At 36.9% G+C, this 19,621-nt stretch overlaps 2 protein-coding genes across 2 annotated transcripts in view; both read left to right on the top strand.

Annotated features, from left to right (window-relative positions):
• Positions 1 to 200: 200 nt before the first annotated feature.
• Positions 201 to 1,055, top strand: LOC108065484 (accessory gland protein Acp29AB-like). The gene has a single exon (XM_017153482.2). It carries the CDS (start codon positions 201 to 203, stop codon positions 1,053 to 1,055), a length of 855 nt encoding a protein of 284 aa, XP_017008971.2.
• Positions 1,056 to 2,070: 1,015 nt separating this feature from the next.
• N (neurogenic locus Notch protein) overlaps positions 2,071 to 19,621 on the top strand; it is a 42,815-nt gene continuing 25,264 nt past the window's right edge. Inside the window, exons 1-2 of the mRNA XM_017153659.3 lie at positions 2,071 to 2,926; positions 16,032 to 16,122. Coding sequence (XP_017009148.2) covers positions 2,767 to 2,926; positions 16,032 to 16,122 — 251 coding nt within the window. The 5' untranslated portion in view covers positions 2,071 to 2,766. The remainder of the gene's footprint in view (positions 2,927 to 16,031; positions 16,123 to 19,621) is intronic.

Genomic DNA, 19,621 nt, shown 5'->3' with positions numbered 1-19,621 from the left:
AGATTAAAAGAACCTGTGTGCTAGAACACTGATAAGAGCAAATCCGCAAGATATTGACTTCTTCTATAGTGATAATATTAATCAGTGTTGACAACCAACGCCTCTTTATCGCCAATTCCTAAGGTTTCCTTTCCTACAAGAAGACGAATTATTTTCAGTACGTCTTAAAAGTTCTCTTGGAGAAGTTACACTAAATCAAGATGCTGAGTTTTGTGCCTTTCATCTTCGTCCTGAATTTCATCGGTCCTTTGAGCGCCCTCCAGGATAATGATTCTTCCATCTGCCTACTTACCGATGCTCCCAATCAGTGTGGAGCCTTCTGCCTGTCCGCACTGCATCCTCTTATCGACGACAATTTCCACAGCCAGGTGAAGCTGGATCGGATTGAGCAAGGAGTCGAATCCCTGAAGAATGCTTCCGAAGGACATTTTGGATCGGTGAATTCACAGATCAAGAATGAATTCCAGTCGCTTCTCACCAAAATGGAGATATCCATGCTGATAGATGGCCAACTTCTGGAGGTATATAAAAAGCTAGAGGCGAGATTAAATGGAACGGAGGGTCAACTACGGATGTTCGAGTCGAAAATGGAGGCCCAACTTCTGGAGCTAAAGAACCAACTATCGGCCTTTCAGAAAACCCTTCTCGAAATCCCTTCCACAATTTATTATAAGATCAAGTATCCGAAATTTGAGCTTATTGGATCTAGATATTTTTATATCGAACATTATATTAAGAAAACCTGGGATGAGGCTGCAGAAACATGTCGAGAAATGGGCGGCTATTTGGCGGCTTTCGAAAACCCAGAGGAACTCACGGCCGTAATGTCGAAGTTTTTTAGATGGAGTTACTGGACTGGCATCAAGCGTTTGAAGGAAGATGGAGAGTACATATCCACGGCCTCCGGGAAGCCAGCCACCGTTTTTAAAGCACCGTTTTCCTTCGGAGGGTCCGACATTGGCGGTCCATGCGTTCTGCTACGTGGAGTCGGGATGTTTGAATTCCCTTGTAATGATGAAAAATATTTTATTTGCCAATCAGATAATGAAACATAAAGAAATGTAAAAATGTAAGTTTTAGGCTTTAAATTTCATTTAAAATGCCTCTGCACACACAAATGATTAAAATATTCAAAATTACAAAGATCGCATGAAGTGTAAAATGCAAATGTAAACAAAAATTGTTCTTGTATCAATCAAATTATTAAATAAAGTCTTATTTGTTTGTGCGTCAATGGTGAAATGGGTGAACATTAAACCACATTAAATTGGGTTTAAAACATTTTGAAAAATAAACCATTTTGTAAGTAGAATATACATATGTATATATGAACAGAAGTACTCTGGAAGTTTTGGGACAGCAATATTAGTGATAGTTTTAATAGAGAACAGCAGCTGGAGAATGCTTTTAAAGTTTTTTAGCTCGTTTTATTTTTTACATAGATTTTTTAGGACTGACCCCACGACATAGCGAATACACCCTCCTAGCTAGCCGATACAATCTCCTGGCCTAGCGGATACACTCTCCCCGGGCCTTATTTATTCTTCAACCGATCTCGCAGCATTTCCAAATGGTTAAGAAACTTAACGGCTGAGCCAATAAAAGCGATAAAAATGCCCAACGACGTTCTTCTTTTCTGACTAGGGTTGTGAAAATATATAAAAAATATCGTAGCGTCTCAATTTAACATACATGTTAATATAACATTTAACGTATTGGTAAGAGAGCGCCAATGCGGCCGAAAAAGGTACCAGTAAAAATACCGATATATTGATGTATTTTTCACATCCCTACCGCGCACAGATCGGCATTCTCTCTCCTCTCAATTTAACCGAATGAGATACAATGTTTTCTTACATTTTGAAGATTTTTAATAAAATTTGGTCTTAACATTTCTGTTATTGAGAAGAGAGAGAGTCAGAGGTGGGAAAAATATACCAAGGCATAAATATATCGATATTTTTGATATTTGATAAAACTTCACGATAGTATTTATTTTTATAAAAAAACATCGATATATTCATTGATATATTTTTCACATCACCATCGCACTGATCGGTTTTTAAAACGGTTTTTTTGAGTGGACGAAACGGTTGTGAGAGCGGACGATCGCAAAGTCAGAGGAACCTGGAAAACACACAGCACAGTTATTTTTTTTTTTGAAAGTGAGTGCAAGGAAAACCGAAACAAAATAGAGGATACAAAATAAAAAACAACAAGAAAAAATACGGGAATGGCGCTACAAAAAACGCCGCTAAAAAAGGAGTTCTTGTGGAAGGGATAACAACACAAAAAGAAGAAGAAAGAAACAAGGATTTTTCGAAAAGTGTATCTGACCCGAGTCGCGTGTGTGTGAGTGAGAAGGCGAGTGAGTCGAACGAGGGAGAGAGCAATACGCAAGCGTGCGGCGTCGGTTTGAATTTGAATTTTTGCTCGATCCTCACAATATAAAAAAGGCAACAAAAAAGAGCGCTGTTTTTTTTTGCCATTTTTTTTTTAATGTTTCAAAACGGAAAATGTCGCCGTCGTCGGGAGAGTGCCTCCTCTTAGTTGATCAAATAAAGCTTTAAGATCTAAAGTTTTGAAACTATCAAAGCGAAAAACCGCCCGCAAAATAGAAATAAAAAACTTTAAAATTTCCATATCCTCGAAATAAAATACATCCTCAAAGAGAGAGACCAAAGAGGAGAGCCCGCAAAGAAACCGAGCAGAGAAGAGGAAGAGGTGAAAAACTGGAAAAGTGGTTAACTGGAAAACTGGATTACAATGCAATCGCCGCGCAGCCGACGTCGCAGTCGCGCACCAAACACTTGGATTTGTTGTTGGATTAACAAAATGCACGCCGTTGCGTCGCTGTCGGCGTCGCTGCCTCTGCTGCTGCTGACGCTGGCGTTTGCGAATTTGCCAAGCACCGTCCGCGGAACTGGTGAGTAAAGCGGAGACGCCGCTTAGAATGACGGGGGGGAGAAAATAGGGTGGGTGCATAAACACACAAATTCCAGGGCTCTCAAATGATCCATAATACGACTTAAGACTCCCAGAACTTCCAACTTAATGGAATAAGTTTGTTTTATATGGTATTATATTATATTTATGGAAGGATTTCTCAAAGGATCCTTAAGTCAAGTCACATAGTTTTAGATAGTATTATTATTGGTGGGAACTACTACATTAATGGTTCTTCTTAGAACTTCTTAGCTATTCTTAGTTCCTAGCTTTAACCCACTCGAACTTACCTATAAGATCTCCTTCCTAACCCATAAATGCCACAAAAACCACGAATAATTTAAATGTACATATTTACATACCTATGGTTATCCTGCTTATAAATTTATCCGTGCTTTTTAATAACTCTTCTTGCTTCTTTCAATAACTCTTAAGTTAAGAAATTTGTAATCCCAATTTCTTAGATTAAAAACTTCAAAATTTCCAATTCATTGACATTGTAATGTACTTTTAACTTAAGGAATTTCCACTCATATTTGCCCAATTGTATTACCTTTAACTGGCAACTTAATTTATTATTTTTTAACTATCCTCATATTTTTGGTATTCTTATGTAATATTCCTAAAATTTAGTTGTGAGTGCATTTTGTAGGATATAGTTTGTTGTATAAATCTTTCTTATAAAAAAAAATCCTTCAAATCGGTTAAATTCCTTATAAATCTAGTAGTTTTACTAATTAATAAATTACATTAAAAACATAACCCTATACCATTTATGATCTTAACTTTAAGGAATTTCAGGACTTTAAGAGAATTCGAATCTCAATATAAATGCAGCTCGAAAAGTCTGTGTTTTCCCCCCTCACTTTTCACCACCTCTTCATCCGTCTCCCTTTTGCGCTGCTCCTACTTCTTCGCCTTCCTTTTTGTGGCTTGTGTTCACCGCGCTTCCTTTTCGCTGTCTTCCTTCGCTTCGCTTTGTTGTCAGTTTTCGGACAGGTGGTCGTTTTTTTTTTTCTCTCTCTCCTTGGTTTCTCTCGTTTCCTCTCTGCCTCTCTCATACTTGTTCTTCCTCTTTTCGGCTCTCTGCTGACTGCGCATGCTCTCTCAGATTTGAAAACCCACCTTTTCGAAAAAACAACCAAGTTAAATAATAAAAAAAATATCGTTTTTACCGTCGGCAAAAGGCAAATTTTTCTTTGCCCAGCTCTTTTTCCTTTGTGTTTTCGCTGCGCTATTTGCTTATCGAGTGGAGGACAACTTCCTTTCCAACTTCTTGGAAACGAACTCCTCCGTATGATATATGAATGTGCATATAGGGTTTTTATTTGACAACTGGTATTTGGTATTTGCATATGGAACGGCCGTTGTCTAATCATTGAGTAAATACCGGATCGGATCGGATCGGTTGTAGGTGTACTTAGGGTCGATTGCCTCAGCAAAATGTCAACTTTTCACGGAACTCGAAATCTTTTAGGCGGAATTCTGGGCGGAGCGAAGGGAAAGCAGCCCAAAAAATGATTTTCTAATTCCGAACCAATTTTAAGAACTTTAGAAACATTATAATATTATCCAGATTTGGTCTCTCAATTTATGAAATTTTCAACTCTAAAATATAATAGATTTTCAGAACCTGAAAATATAGTTTCATGTTTGAGGGTCTTGAGATCCATCAATCAGTGCAGCTGATCATTTCCCAGCAATTAAATAATCGTTACCAGAATTCATGTTTTCTTTTACAGCTGCAACTGAGGATCATTGAACTATTATGTTTATAACTTTTACCTAGGCATTTCCTGAGCTCGGGTTTCCGCCTCCTAAACTCTTTTTTTTTTGTCTGGGTTTATTAGCCATGGGCGATCGTGTGATCTTTTGCGAGCGACAAAACATTTGCATTTTTCAGCTGCAAGAAATTAGCAAAAGGAAGTTGTAGTAAAACGTAAGTAAATGGGCTAGGAAAAAAGCTAAAAAATTAATTATCATATTAACCCTCTATATGATTGTTAAAAAAAATCTAAATTTAAATTATTTAGAATTCGATGTTTTACAAATTTTAGAAAAGACGAAAAAAGTGTCTAAAATTTTTAAAAAATCTTCTTGAGATTTAATTTCCCCTCTTTTTTGTGCATATTAAGTTCTCACAAATTTACGCCCCATTTGCTCCAATCCAAGTTTATTCAACTTTGTGCGATCGAACGCCTGCATTTAGCCACCAATTTAGGGTATTATATTATTTTTTTTTTTCGCAGGTTTAATGTGGCACGTAACGGTTTCGGCGGGCCAACAACCAACCACCGCATTCGATTTCATCATATCTCGGGGCAAAGGGGACCATATAGAATATATAGCGTATCGCAAGAATAAACGACAGCTGGGCTCCCGGAGCCAAAAGTGAAACAGCAGGAAAAAGGCAGGAGCAACCCCTGAATCCTGGCGTCCTTTTTGCTGTTTGCTCAGCGATCAAATTACGATATATAGTGAGTGAGCGAGAGGGAAGCAATATATGAGAGAGAGAGAGGGAATATCGGTTGAGATACTTTTGTATCTTTTGCCTGCTCTCCTCAGCTATTTCCTGTATATCCTGTGCGCACCCCGAAAAACAAAACAAAAAAAATATAAAAACACATTTCTTGACTTTCGTAAGTCACGCACACGACGACGGTCCCTTAATTAGCCCTAGACCCGACTAGACCCCAGTAAATACTTTATAAATACTATATAACCATGGTTATGGGTCGTAAAATGCGCATTTTATGATCGCAATGGATCAGCCACATAAAGTTGCAACTAAATTTAATGGAAATAAAATTAAAAGGGGAAGAGAAGCACTTAAGTTGAAGGATCAGCCAGCGGATGATGAGGGTAGGGGACTATCTAGATTTATTGCTGGGAAATATGAGCATAAAATAAATGCTTTTAATGTAACCAAATCAATTAAAATTAAAAAAAAAAAATCATGCAATTGCCATTAACTAAATTTGAATATATTTCAAATCAAATTATCATTAAAAAGCATTTATATCATCGATTGATATTAATTAATTCAGGTGAATCAATAAATCACTGTAAAAATATGACACCCAAAAAGAAAAAACCAGGCCAATTCTCACGACTTCAAAACCCTTTTTCCAAGGACGCCGCACTTTAAAAGCCCAGATTATTGTGAAAGTCTCTCTTTTATTTCGGCGTCTCAATTAATTCCAGACAGCCACTTATCGACCATTTACTGTCGCATTTATTAATTAATCGACACCGCCGACGAAGGCTCAAAAAAAAAAAACACACACACACACTCAAAATATATATAACTTTCCCATCAGTAACTTAAGAAGACTTAATTAAAAAACGGTATATGAAATCGGCTAATTTCTCAAGTGTTAAATCTGCTGTTACTCCTTGCCTTTCGCCTGGCCAAAAACAAAAAACCTGTAAGTGATAAAGTAAAATACAAAAAAAAAATATCAAAATGGGGAGAGGAGAAGAGGAATCTTGTTGGCTGGTCACTTGATATGGCATTGGATATACGGCAGAGCAGTTCCGTTCCAGACGATCCCGATCCCGATCCCGATCTCTCGATCCTGTTTTTCGGGACACACCTTTGAAACCAGAATTGGCAAGGTTTTTCAGGTAGAATTCGAGCCCCAAACTCTTCGCTCTCCGGAAATTCGCAATGTTTTTTCTGCGCACTGTCTGTCTTTTCTTTTTGCTTTTTCTTTAACTGATATTTGTTATTTGTTCCCATAGTCATTGCATAAACATGAAAATCATTTTCCCAGCCCATCTCTCTCTGCAATGTGTGTTGACAACTACTTTCCAAGTTTTGTCTTGGGAAAATGCCTCAAATGGCCAGCGAATGAATTGAGGTTTTCTTCTCCCTCTCTATATAACATTATAACATTATAACCCAACCATCTATCATATATATAGTGTATGAGTAAACTAATTATGAAAACAGTCCTCACATGTGTCGGCTGCAATTAAATCGGCTTAGAAGAATCCATGGATTGTATGGATTCTGAATCTCAGCTTGGCTTCGCTTCGCTCGCATCTTGGATCTTGGATCTCCGAGCTTGAATCTTCTCCTCTTGCCTTTTATTGACTTTTAATGATGGCCAGGCGAATTAGTGCGCCCTGACTTACTCTTTCTGCCATGGCCAGTTTAATGAGTTTTCTTTATGGCCAACACATGTACATCTCGAGTCGGCAGATACAGATACAGGTACAACTACTACTACTTTGGGCCAAGACGAGAGATACAAGATACACACAAACAGAGACGAACGCACTGACCGAACAAGTTTTTAGTTTTTTTTTCCTTCTTTTTCTTTTCTTGGGTTTTCTTGGCTGGTCTCTTTGGTCTTCTCTCCTTTGTGTGGCTTGTTCTTGAACGCGAACGCGATCGCCAAGTAGAAGTATCTGAGAGATACAAGAAAGAAAAAAATGAAAAAAAGGCTGACAACCTCAGAAGAACCCCTCCTTTCGACCCAGCCCCGCCCCTTTTGCCTCCCCCCCTCGCAGAAACACACACCAGCAACGATTTTTATAGATATTACCCAAAGTGTCTTGTTTGGTTTGGTTTGGTTTCTCTCCTTCGCTTTTGGCCCGGTCTCTTTTTGTCTTCCAGGCTTTTGGGCTTTTAGGCTGGGCCCCTGCCACGCCTCCTGGAAATCCCCCGTCGCAAATGCACGCTATGTTGTACAACCAGCTCTCTCACTTGGAAATCCAAAAATGCTACTGAAGAATTCGCGTTAATATCAAAAATAAAATTACACATTCCAAACTCATTCAAATTACTTTGTCTTCAATAAATTTAAAACAATAGCTAAATAATTTGCGAAAATTGTAGTTATAACGATTCTATTAACGTAGTTTCCAATTCTATTAACGTAGTTTCCAATTCTATTAAATTATTTTTTATAAAAAAAAGTAGTTTCGGTTTTCTATCCATCCAAATAAAAACCCAAAAATACAAAATAATTAGAAAATTGCTCTTATATGCTGCTGTGTTAAATATAATTTTTTTTCCTTTGCTCTTGTCTTGCCATTAAAGAAATTTACGATTTCCTGGGCAAACGCAATCAGTTGGCATAGAAACTTCTTGGCCAAGCTCTCTCACTATCCCTCTCTCTCTCTCTGTCTATCCCTCAATCTATGGCCGTCTCTTTCCCGTCTTCTATCCTGTTTCGGAGGAGGCAATGAAAAATGACAATCATCATTATATACACTTGAGCGGATCGACGACAGTCGCCGATCGTGTGCTCGTCGTCTTCTCAAGTTGAAACTGAAATTGCTCCGACTTTGTCTTCTTTGCGGCCTCTCCTTCTTCTCCATCTCCTCTTTATCCGTCTCCTTCCCCATCTTCCTCCACATATGCGTGTTTGAGAACCATCTGTAGAGGGAGAAATAGAGATCGGTCCAAGCTCAAGTGAGTGGTTGACTTCGAGAGATGCATAGATACTTTGGCTTGCATAATAATAATAATAACGATCGGAGGTCGAAGGAAAACGCAAGGCCCTGCCAAAAGATACGGGATAATATGGCCGAATGATAAAATTCATGGTGGTCCCAAGAGCCTTAGAACCCTAAAAGATCCATCTGAAGAAACATTGGCATCATAAAGACGGGGAATCCATTGCAAAATAATAAATATACAATATACATTAAAGACTAAGTAGCTTTAACTGCCCACTAGGAATACCTTAAGATAAAGGTTATGCGTTCGTCTGGGGATACAATGTAAAGTAACTAGATACCACGACAGATACTTGAAAAAAATACAAAATATACCTTTGGAACTGCAGGATACACAAACACTGAGATAAACACATGCTTCAGGCTGCCACTTGAAAATGTATCTCAAATTTCAAGCATCTGACAGTTGTTGGCTCTAAAGTACTTAAGATGCTTTTTGGAAGTGCTCAAGGAAATGCTAAAAGGATGTTCTCTGTTCTAAAAATGTAGCACATTTTAATAAAATTTTTAGAAAATGGTTTTTAAATATTTATTGTTTTGGGATTTTTTAAAAATTTATATAATATTTTCAACTTACTGTACCCAAAGTTTTATGTTCTCAAAACATAAATTTGATGTTATAATCATTTAAAAACCCGGAAACTTATGAATTCTATTACAAAACCTAAATGATATAGGGTTAGTGTATTGGAAATGTCAAGCTACTTCTTAAAGGCCTTAAATCTTTTATGCAACGATCATTAGCATCTCGGGCTCCCCTTCAACCCAACGATCACTTAGCATTGATTAGGCATATCTTTCGGATGCATCTTCTGCATTTTGAGACTCTTTCTCTTTGGTTTTTCCCTTAGCACTTGCAACCTGCGCGACATTTGCATAAGGCCATTTGCCGAGCGGCGCCGGAAGAACTAGCATTTCTTCTCTCTATCTCCAGTGACAAATTAGCAGAGGCGGAAAGTAAATATGAATCGAAGACTTGGACTTTTCTTTCTTTTTTTATGCTTTCATATATATATATAGATTTTGTTTTCCTTTTTCGAACTTTAACTAAACATTCACACGCTGGTTTGTTGTCTGCCGGAAGTGTTAAATGCTTCAGTTTATTTAAAGTATACACAAGAGGAGTGAAAGAGAGAGACGAGACGAGACACTGCGTACAATATCACTCATATGCCATTATTTTTATGGATTTTCGAGCAACAACCCTTTTTGTTTGTGCGCCTGCGTGGCCCTTTTTTCAGTTTGGCGCGCATTTCCTACAGCCTCGACCTCTTGAACTCTAGCTCCCTCTCTTTTGCTCTCGCTCTCTCCCTCTCTCTCTCTGTATATATATTTTATATATATTATTTTCCCCCAGCGAGGGCGGATTTTGTCAAAGTGTCGCATATGTTTTCAAGTGCACTTGAATTACCAAAATACATACATACATATAGATATAGATTACTTACAACTGCAGCTGTGTGTCCTTCCTGAGGGCTGTTTATCATACTCATCCTCCCTCCCAAAAACAACAACATAAAAATTACAAACATTTTCCACCCCCTCTTATCATGCACTCAATTACATCGTCGGGTAGGTCAATTATTCTCATAATATTATCTTTCATTTGGCTAAGCATTATGCTAATCATCCGAGCTTCTCATGTGGGAAAATAAAAAGTGCGAGTCGGCGTGGAAAACGGGGGGAAAACAACGACTGCTGATGATCATCAAGTGGAAACCGCGCTCAACTGTGAAAGGTTTTGCTTGCCACTTAAGAACTGGGTGTTTTTACTTGGTTAATAAGAAATATTACTGCTGATCTATAAATAAAATTAAAAAATTAAAATATTTGTAAAATATTATTTACAGATTTTTCCCTTTATTTATTTGGTCATGATCATTAACTTTTATAATATTTTTCATTTCTAAAATTTTAATCATCGTCAAAAAAATGAACTTTATTCCATTATCTTTTTAGAAATATTGCAGCAATAGGTTTCCTGTTTCTTTTCCTTTACAAATTGATATACAAATCTGGTCCTAAGCCTCTCATTAAGACATCAATCAGGCAACCCATAAACCACATTCCCAGGCATTTCCCCTTGGGTTTTTCCCGCCTCACAAAAATCGTCTAATCCAAAATCTATTTCAACATATGTTGCAATAACAATTTCGTAGACCGCAAAAACCACAAACTTCCTCCCCCAGTGATCCAAAATTATGAGTATGAATGGGAAAAGCAGGGGCGGGGATAATGGGGGGCAACGATAGGAAGTCTAGTTTAATTTCTCTATATATATTTATTTTTTCTTTTCGATTTTTCCTCATTTTTTATTTTTGCTATCGCCGACGACAGTGGCCTATTAATCTATCAAAAGCTGCAGACGCTTCGGACCAAACAAAAGGGGTTAGCAGAGATAGAGATAGTGGGGCGAGAGAGATGCAGATAGATGGCGCGAAAGAGACGGACAAAAGACAGAGCGAGAGAGGGAGAGAGCCAGAGCCAAGACAAAATTCCATGCCACATAACCCAAAAAGACCAAAAGAAAGAGCGAGACGTTGTGTTTCGTTGACGTCGGTTCCCACACTCGTTTATACGTTTTACGACTTGCCCCCGCTCCACGCCCCCCACGCCCCACCGCCCCTGTGCGCCACTCCCCCTTTTTCCCTCCACTCGAGCCCCCTTTGCTACTCGCTTCTCCAGCGATCTCGGCTACTTTTTCATTAACACTTTACAATCTTTCCGCATTTTGTTGCCTGCTGCCGTTGTTACAACGCCTCTGCAAGACGCTCATTTTCCACTGCCCAGGGCAACTTCTATATAAGTAATATAGTTTATAAATAAATAAAAAAAAAAGTATTGATTAAATCGATAGGTTTTCTAGAAAAATATTTAATTATACTAAATTAACGCAAAATCATGCTAGCCCATTAGTTTAAATTTTAACTTAATATTTGATGTAAGTCCCAAAATAAGAAACTAGATAAAAGCTTCCTTATAAAGTTATCAATTAAATCGATTGATTATCTTGACTCTCGATAGTCCTAAAAATATTTATGTTTTGTTTTAGTTGGTTTAGTCTTTTAATTTTGTTCCTGTCTTCTTATTGCTTTTGAAAATACGTTTTTCTATCTCCGTTATTTTCTCCGCAGCTGTACTTCTTTCTAAGCAATTTTCCATTTGCCATTACACATTTTATGTAGGCAAAGTATTTATTTATTGCTTGGCCCCCGCAGCAATTTGCGATCATCAGCTGAACGATTCCCATAGAAATAATGATCGTTCGATGATCACTCCGTTTTCTTTGGCAGCTTATCAGTGCTGCAGTTTTTTTTGCGACGCAAATTGTTTATAAAAATTTCTTTTATCATCTCGCCATACACTTCAGACATAAATAAATAAATGTGCATGAATGTACGAGCAAGAAGAGATCAATTACAAATGGAAACACTCGAGAATATTAAATTGGAAACAAAAGATATTCAAATTGCGGGGGTTAAACGATCAATAAGCAATTGAATAAAAATTATTTCGGCGGAAATTAAAATATTCCTTTGAAGAAACTGTTAGGCTGAGCCAAAAGAACAGTACCTTTTGAATGAAAATAAATATAATTAAATACTACCATTTAGAATCTATTGTTGAAAGCACTCTAAAAAAAGTCAGTTAAATATAATCGATTTACATAAAGGGGAGCTTGTCTTCTTGGTCTTTATTAACCCTTTAGGAACCCTTATATGATAGGAATACCTTCTCTAGATACTTTAATTTATTTATTGCGAATTTTTTCTGATCAAATTAAAAATCGTGGCGAAATCGTCGTCAAATAAAAATCATGAATAAACTTGAAGGAAGCCTGAGAACAAACTGAATTTGGATAAGAAAGTGGGCCCAGCGGAATGGATTTATTTTATGGGGGGGCGATAAGGCCGAAAAAAGCTACTGGTCTTTCGGTTTCCGATTTCGTTCGAAAATAAATTTATTTACTTATCCTCTGCTCTGAACGTGTGCCAATCCAAAACAAGATAGTTTTTCCTCTTGCTCCATAATTAGAATTAATTTAAGCTTTAATTACTTTTTTTTGTCATTTTATTTTATATCTTCACTTGCTGACATTCTTGTTGATACGTTTTTGTTTTTATTATTATTTCTTCTTTTTTTTCTTGCTAGAGAAAAGCGTGAGAAATTTTTGGCCGTGGTTTGGATTTTTTTGTTGTGTTTGTTGGTGTTTTTCTTGTTTTAGTTTGGTGTGGTTGCTTTTTGTTTTAGTTGTCGCAGCTGTTGTTGCTTATTATGCTGATAGCGTTTGCTACTTTTTCATTGTTGTTTCTGTTTTTTTTTCGTATGTGGTAATGCGAAAAATTTAAATTCGATAAGCGCCATTTATAAAGAAAAAACCAGCGGAGATATTTCATTATTGTCTTGGCTTCTTTTTTTGTCGTTTTTATTTGTTTGATGTATGTAAATTGTTTTTTCGGTTAATTACAAGTGGTTCATTGATCGCTTTATGGCGGAGATTGTTGGCCAACAATATGTGTCAAATGGTAAATGACATTTTATTGTTTATATCTTGTAAAGAAAGTTTATAATCCTATTACCTAGAAATTGTTTAATGTTTAATAAATTAAATTTAAAAATGCATTTACCCTTAAAAAAAAATTACTCGGCTTTATTACATGCAACATTTGGCTGTCGTTTCCATTCCATTTTCATCGATCAATATCACGGATATTTGCAAGTCACAGTCACGCCTGCTTTCATCGTTGATTGTAAATTGTCGTGACTTTGAGAGATTCCCCGGATTTGCCCGCGAAACCAAGAGCAAAACCAAAACGGCCAATCTCTATTACACATATCGTTGAGCAAGTTTAATTAGGTCTTAACTCGGTTTGGGCCAAGTCAAGCAATTAACAGCTCATTTGTCGGCGGTGGAAAAGCGGAAAAGCATGTGCACCGTGGGCATCTGCTTAAACGGCGCATAAATACCGGGCCCAAAAACAATTCCACGTTGATTTTACATGTGTGCGGTAAATCACACGCAATAAAAAAATGCTCAGATAGGCAGAAAACTACAAAAAAAAAATCCAGCTGAAAAACTGAAAATCTTTTCACGCTCTGTCGATGAAGCGTTGAGCTGCCGCCTGCCATCTCTGTCTTTCTCGCCTTTCTTGCCGGCAAATTAATTAAACAGAGTCATAAGCCCCCGGCCACACCTCTCGAAAAAAAAAACCAAAACCATTTAAGCTCTGTCCCCATTTGTGTGATCTTTACCTGGAATTCGTATAATTCAATTTCAGACATGTGCCCATTTTATGTACGCACTTTTGTCACATATTCTTCGTTTAACAGAATTAGAAAAATCATTTAATTCCTGAAAAGTATTAACAAAATTATCAAAAAACATAAAAACATATGGAATTAAAAGCAATAAAAATATAAAGATGACTTAATTTAGTATTTGCATGCATAGAAAATAATTATAAATTACTTGCAAATATTTTAAAATGTTTTGATAAATGAGAACTATAAAGTAGCTTAAATAAATCAGTAGATTTTAGTTCCTCAAAGTTTTCCCAAATAAATAAATAAAAATGAACAGTCATTAAAAAACTGAATTAAAATCCATTCAAATAAAAAGAATATTGAATTAAGTATTTGTATGCTTAAAAAAATAATTACAAATTACTTAAAAATATTATAAAATGTTATGATAAATAAGAACTTTAAAGTAACTTAACCCAATCATTTGATTTTGGAGGCTGCACCCACAACACTGACACTGCGTTTTATTTATATCTGCTTCTCTTTTAGATTTGTGGCATTTTTTTTTTGCATCTGTTTTATTTTTTTTACACTAATTGAGGTCAATTAGTTTACAAACAAACGCACACACACACACTCGCGGACAAGCGAAGACAATCAAATGCAGAGCAACATCTCAGCATGCTGCAATAATTTTTTCCTTTTGCATAAATTTCTGCAATATTGTGCACACATTGGATGTGACTCAATTTAAAGTTATCTCTTATTTTTTATTATTATTTTTTTTTGTTGTTGCTTCCTTTGCAGCTTTATTTATGTATTGTCATTAGCCAGTTAATCAGGCGTATATATGTATGCGTGCAGATTATATATCTTTGGGATTTATGCCACGTCTTCTCCACAAGCCATCGATCATCAATGTTTAAAGGAGACGAAAGACAGTGAGCAAAAAATTAGTCTGGCAAAAGTATGAAATTTATTTCTCATAGTACAAATTAAATATGAAATTATTTTGATTTTAAAAAAATATAAAATACAAATATTTCATAATTTCAAAACAAATTAAAAATAAAAAGAATTTATTGTGAAAAATAAACATTTAGCTTACTTTACTTTTTCTTGGAAATTTTCAATTTGTGCATTCAATTGGCGCTTAAACTTAAGCCTTTTTGCATTTGATTTGTGCTTGTGTATGCATGGCGGTACAGTGGTCACTCATTGTGTGTGTGTGTGTATGTTTAAGCACCCTCTACAGGGCCACGCCCCGCCGCCCACCGCCCCTTTCGGCAGACAAAGCGATTTATTTATCTCCGCCTGACGGGGGCAATCAAAACTTATTGTCGTCGCCTCGAACAGAACCGAAATGAACTGAAGCGCTTGGAAGAGCCCGAGTTCAGCTGAGTTAGGAACCCCGCGTCCCTCGGTTTTCTGGCTTTTTTCAGCGCAGGAAATCGCCACACGCCCAATTAGCAAACATAAATACAGTTGGGCGCAAAAAAATAGCAAATAAGGTTAAAAATATTCAAGTAAAGTTTGTTTAATTATTATAAAACTATTAAAAAATTATTTCATGTTCTTATAATTTTAAAAAATCCTTGAAAATAAAAGTACAAAAATAACCTTTCAATAGATCTTAAAGTTAACTATGCTTCTGAGCTCAATTGTACATAACTGATATATTTTTTGGATGACAGAACCTGAAGAGGTGAAGTGAAATTGGGGGGATTGCTTGTTTGCGGCTTCGTTTGTTTAATTTTGTGTGCCAGATATTTTTCAATGGAATAAGCATAATTTTTGTGTGCCTTCATTTCTTTTTTATTTTGTTACTTTTTTTTTTTGCTATGTGTGTGGATATTTTTTGTGCATAATAATAATTTGATTTGATTGCACAAGTTTCAGTTTTCTTATCCAACTATTTTTCTGCAGCGCTGGCCAGTTGAAGTGCAGTGAACTTTTTGTCTGTGATTGGCAACAATGATGATAATGATGATGAAGACAATGACTTTGACATGCCGCCTGTTTGCCCTTAAAAGGCCGAGAAACATATACGATCTGCCGATCTTCTGCAAGCCGAACAAGAATGTTTTTATTCTCTCTCTCCTTTTTTTACAACGATGTGGCATGTTAAGTAGACATAAATGGGCGACAAGTTAGCATGATCTTACAGATATGGTGGATGGTCAGTGGAGAAGAGGTGTCTATAAGAATTTATATAGGAAGCCTGGCATAATAACTGAAAAATGGTTTTGTGATTGGTATAATGCTAAGCCTAACTTATGGCAAACTTGTATGGATTATAATCCATAAAGAAATATTTTTCATTTATGAACCCCCTATTGATTATAAACATTTTCCATTTCTCCTTGCAGATACCGCGTTGGTGCCCCTTTCCTGCACAAGTGTGGTCTGCCAGAATGGCGGAACCTGCGTCACACAACTCAATGGCAAAATCTACTGCGCGTAAGTAATCTACTTATTTGTATTTATTATAGCTGTTTTGGTTTAAAGAGAGGCACATACCAAATATTTCCTGATTTAACCCAAGGGTCGGTCAGTTCAGATAGTCTATTTTATTCCAACAACTTGAATGAAATCGATTTAAGGCAGATATATTATATTTATATCTTCAGAAAGGGACAGAAAGACTGAAAGGCATTTGCATATGTCAATCAAGAGCTCAACTTCAAGGACAAGGGATTTTTGTGTGTGTACTCTTTTTAATTTAACTCGAAATTCGTCTAGACAAAAGGAGGGAAGTTGTTGTTTGGCCAGACAAAAGCGCCCGCACAATCTTTAGTCTTGGCTCGGCTGCGGTCTCCAGTCTTCAGTCTTCAGTCTTCGGTCTCCAGTCTGCAGTCTTCTCTTCTCTCTGCGGATCGAATCAAATCGGGCTCGTTGTCGAGCGACATTCCTGGCAAATCGGTTTGAACCTAAACGAGAGTCTGGGAGTCTCTGGTTCGTGCCTTTAGCCCGGTTCGCATGATTTTCACTCGCCTCGTATTTCGATTTTCGTATTTTGTTTCCTCCTCCATGTGTTGTCTTTTTTATTTATTTCTCGATTTTTTCCCTTTTTTTGTTAGCTGTTGTAGTTGTCTATTTCTCTCTGTTGTCTCTGCAATAAATCAAATGCGGCCCAAAACAAACGGCACGTACGCAACGCATAACTCTGTTTGAGTTATTATAAATAGAGAGTCCAGTCGAGTCGAGTCGGTGAAACGATCGCTATATCCATATATTTTGACAGACTGTCGTCAACAATTTTTACGAGTCTGTGAAGCGGGCCGAGCAAACCTACATACATGGCATAATTAACAAAAAACTCATTGCAAGAACACCCAAAAAGTTAAGATCGAATTGCATTCCACTCGGTCGGAGACGCACACTCATGCTTCCACTATTTCTAGAGATCCAGTTTGATTTTAGCTGATGTTTTTATAGCAACCTACAAATTCTTGTAAGATGAAAAATTTTTTTAATTGTAAATTTTTGGCTAGTAAATACTTATTAAATCATCATTTTAAAAAAAATGTTAAGTTAGCAAATTCCTTACATCCATTGACCCATAAAAAGTTTAGTATCGACGGATTTCTAAAAAAAACTCCTCTCATATTTCGTGCTAAATATTCATTTTTATTTACCATTATTTTTTGCTTTTGTTGATGTTCGGTTCACTGACTCATCAAAAAAAAAAAGACGAACGCAAAAAAGCTGTTTAATACATCAAAAGAAATTTCCGCCAAAAAAAGGGGGCGCTGGGGGCGTGGTCTCCGCATCGAAAGAGATGCTGCTCATTAACATGTCATAAACCGCTAGTAAGAAATGCCTTTTTCTTCGCTTTTTGTGCGGCTCTTTGGCCATATAAATCAAACTCATTGTTCTGAGATGATGGCAGTGACAAAATTGAGCCGCAGACTACATGACATTTGACATGAGATGGAAATGGAAATGGACAAAAAATTGTTGTGTCGTGGTCGGTTGACTCAAAATGAAAACCAAACCAAACCGTTGGCAATCGAGTCAATTAAACAAACAAGCTGGCAGTCGGAAAAGCGATCGTAAAAGCCAAATAAAAGCTAAGCTTTTTGGCCAGAAGAGAGAGAGAGAAAACCGAAACAACCAGAGCAATTCCAAATCAAGAAAATGTGGTAAATGGATCAGCATGGATCAACCGAAAACGATCTGCGAGGATCAGTTGGCCAAAAAAAAAAAACCAACTCTAATAGCTCAAGCTCAAGACAAAAGTTCAAAGCGATCTTATCGCCAAATCAAAAACAAAACAAACCGAACTGAAGGAAAAAAAAATGTCTTAAAGAAAGAGCGGCCAGCACATATACACATGGCCATTGGCTTGATCGTGCCTTTGATGATCATCGCAAAAACCAAAACCAAGGCAAGGCAGTCGAGGAAAGAGCCAGAAAGCAAAATAAAATAACCCACGGATCCCGAGAGATCCAAGAGTCTGCACAGAAATATATATAAACGAAACAAGAGAAAAAAAAAACTAAACTGGCATCGCGCAGTTTTAGGCTAAGAGCCAAGCGCTTTTATGTAATTGCCCAAAGATAGTTGAGGAAAGAGCGGGCCAGGATCGGTTGACATGTGTAGTGGTCTCTCCATAGAGGAGGCTAGAAAACTCTGTTTACAACGGACGCCAAGATCTTGGCGATCAAAAAAGGCAACTGATCAGCCATTGAAACTGTTGTACTATTTTAGAATACAAAACGAGATCAGCTTGAATTGATTGTGGAAGTGCATTTAATGAGGAAATAAACTCTGTTCGGGCAGGCTTCGCTGATAATAATATTTAGATTTTATTTTATTTTATAATAACAAATTTAGTTGTAGAAAAGCCACATACGAAATATTTTGTTTGGAAACCCAAGAATCGTTGAGTTCGGTTTGTCTATTTTAGGAAAAACTGTTTCGAATTGGTACCCAATTAAATAATCTCGAGTTGAATCGATTTAAACCATTATATCCAGACGTATTTAATCATCAGAAAGTGAATTAACCATCGAGTGAGAAAAGTTCGTTGCCTAAGTCTTTTGTTTTCCAGACACAGCATGTGTGTGTGTGCGTGTTTCTAAATGCTCGCACACACACACATATATAAACGCTCACCGCAGGAGAATAATTTACGTTTTTATTTGAACTCTTGGCTCACACGCTTTGCACTTGAAAATGTTCTCTGCTTTCTACCTTTTCCTCTTTCTCGTTCTTGTTCTTGTTCTTTTCTTTTCATGCCCCTTGTCTTTTTCTTTTTCATTTCTTTTCTTCTCGAAAAGTGAAAAAAAGGGGGAAAAGCATTTCCAGGCTGCAATTACTTTAATTAACTGATCATTAAGCACATTGGCCATGGGGCTCGATGCTCTATGCTCTATGGTCTGGAAATGACAATGGAAAAGCCAACTTTTCATCTGTGCTGGGATGACACATTTAACTTGCGGCAGCCATTTTATATTATATATATCTTTCTCTCCATATATATATATATATATATGTACAGATATTTGTGAACATCCTTCGGATGTTCGGGCTAAAACTTGTTTGCAACCTGCTCTGATTGCTTTTCTGTGTTACACAAGCTCCAAAGAAACAAGGGTCTCGAGATGAGGAGAGCGAGGAGCACGAGTTCGGGCCCATCCCATGAGATCTTGGCTACCCAAAAAGCGTAGCGAATATTTATTGTGCATTCCGCTTGCATTTTACATTTTTTTTTTGAACAGGAGACAGACCCTTTGCTCCCTTTATATTTTTATGTGTGTGTGCTCTGTTTTTATCGTATTTTTTATTTTTTTTTATTTTTTTTTCTACAGCCAAGGCGTTGGCGTACAAAATTCCTTTAGCCAGGTCTCTTTGCCTCTCTCTTTGGTCAAATTAAAACGTTTTATTGAAACTCAATTAAGTTGCGCATTCTCACGAAACGCTGAAGATGGTAGACCAAGTTGATGATGATGGT

Source organism: Drosophila takahashii, chromosome X, assembly GCF_030179915.1.
Source record: "Drosophila takahashii strain IR98-3 E-12201 chromosome X, DtakHiC1v2, whole genome shotgun sequence".
Classification (NCBI taxonomy): domain Eukaryota; kingdom Metazoa; phylum Arthropoda; class Insecta; order Diptera; family Drosophilidae; genus Drosophila; species Drosophila takahashii.
This window is presented reverse-complemented; position numbering and strand designations above follow the sequence as displayed.

Bases quoted from the DNA above. Each gene is read 5' to 3' on its own strand.
- LOC108065484 (XM_017153482.2), top strand. From the start codon at position 201: ATGCTGAGTTTTGTGCCTTTCATCTTCGTCCTGAATTTCATCGGTCCT.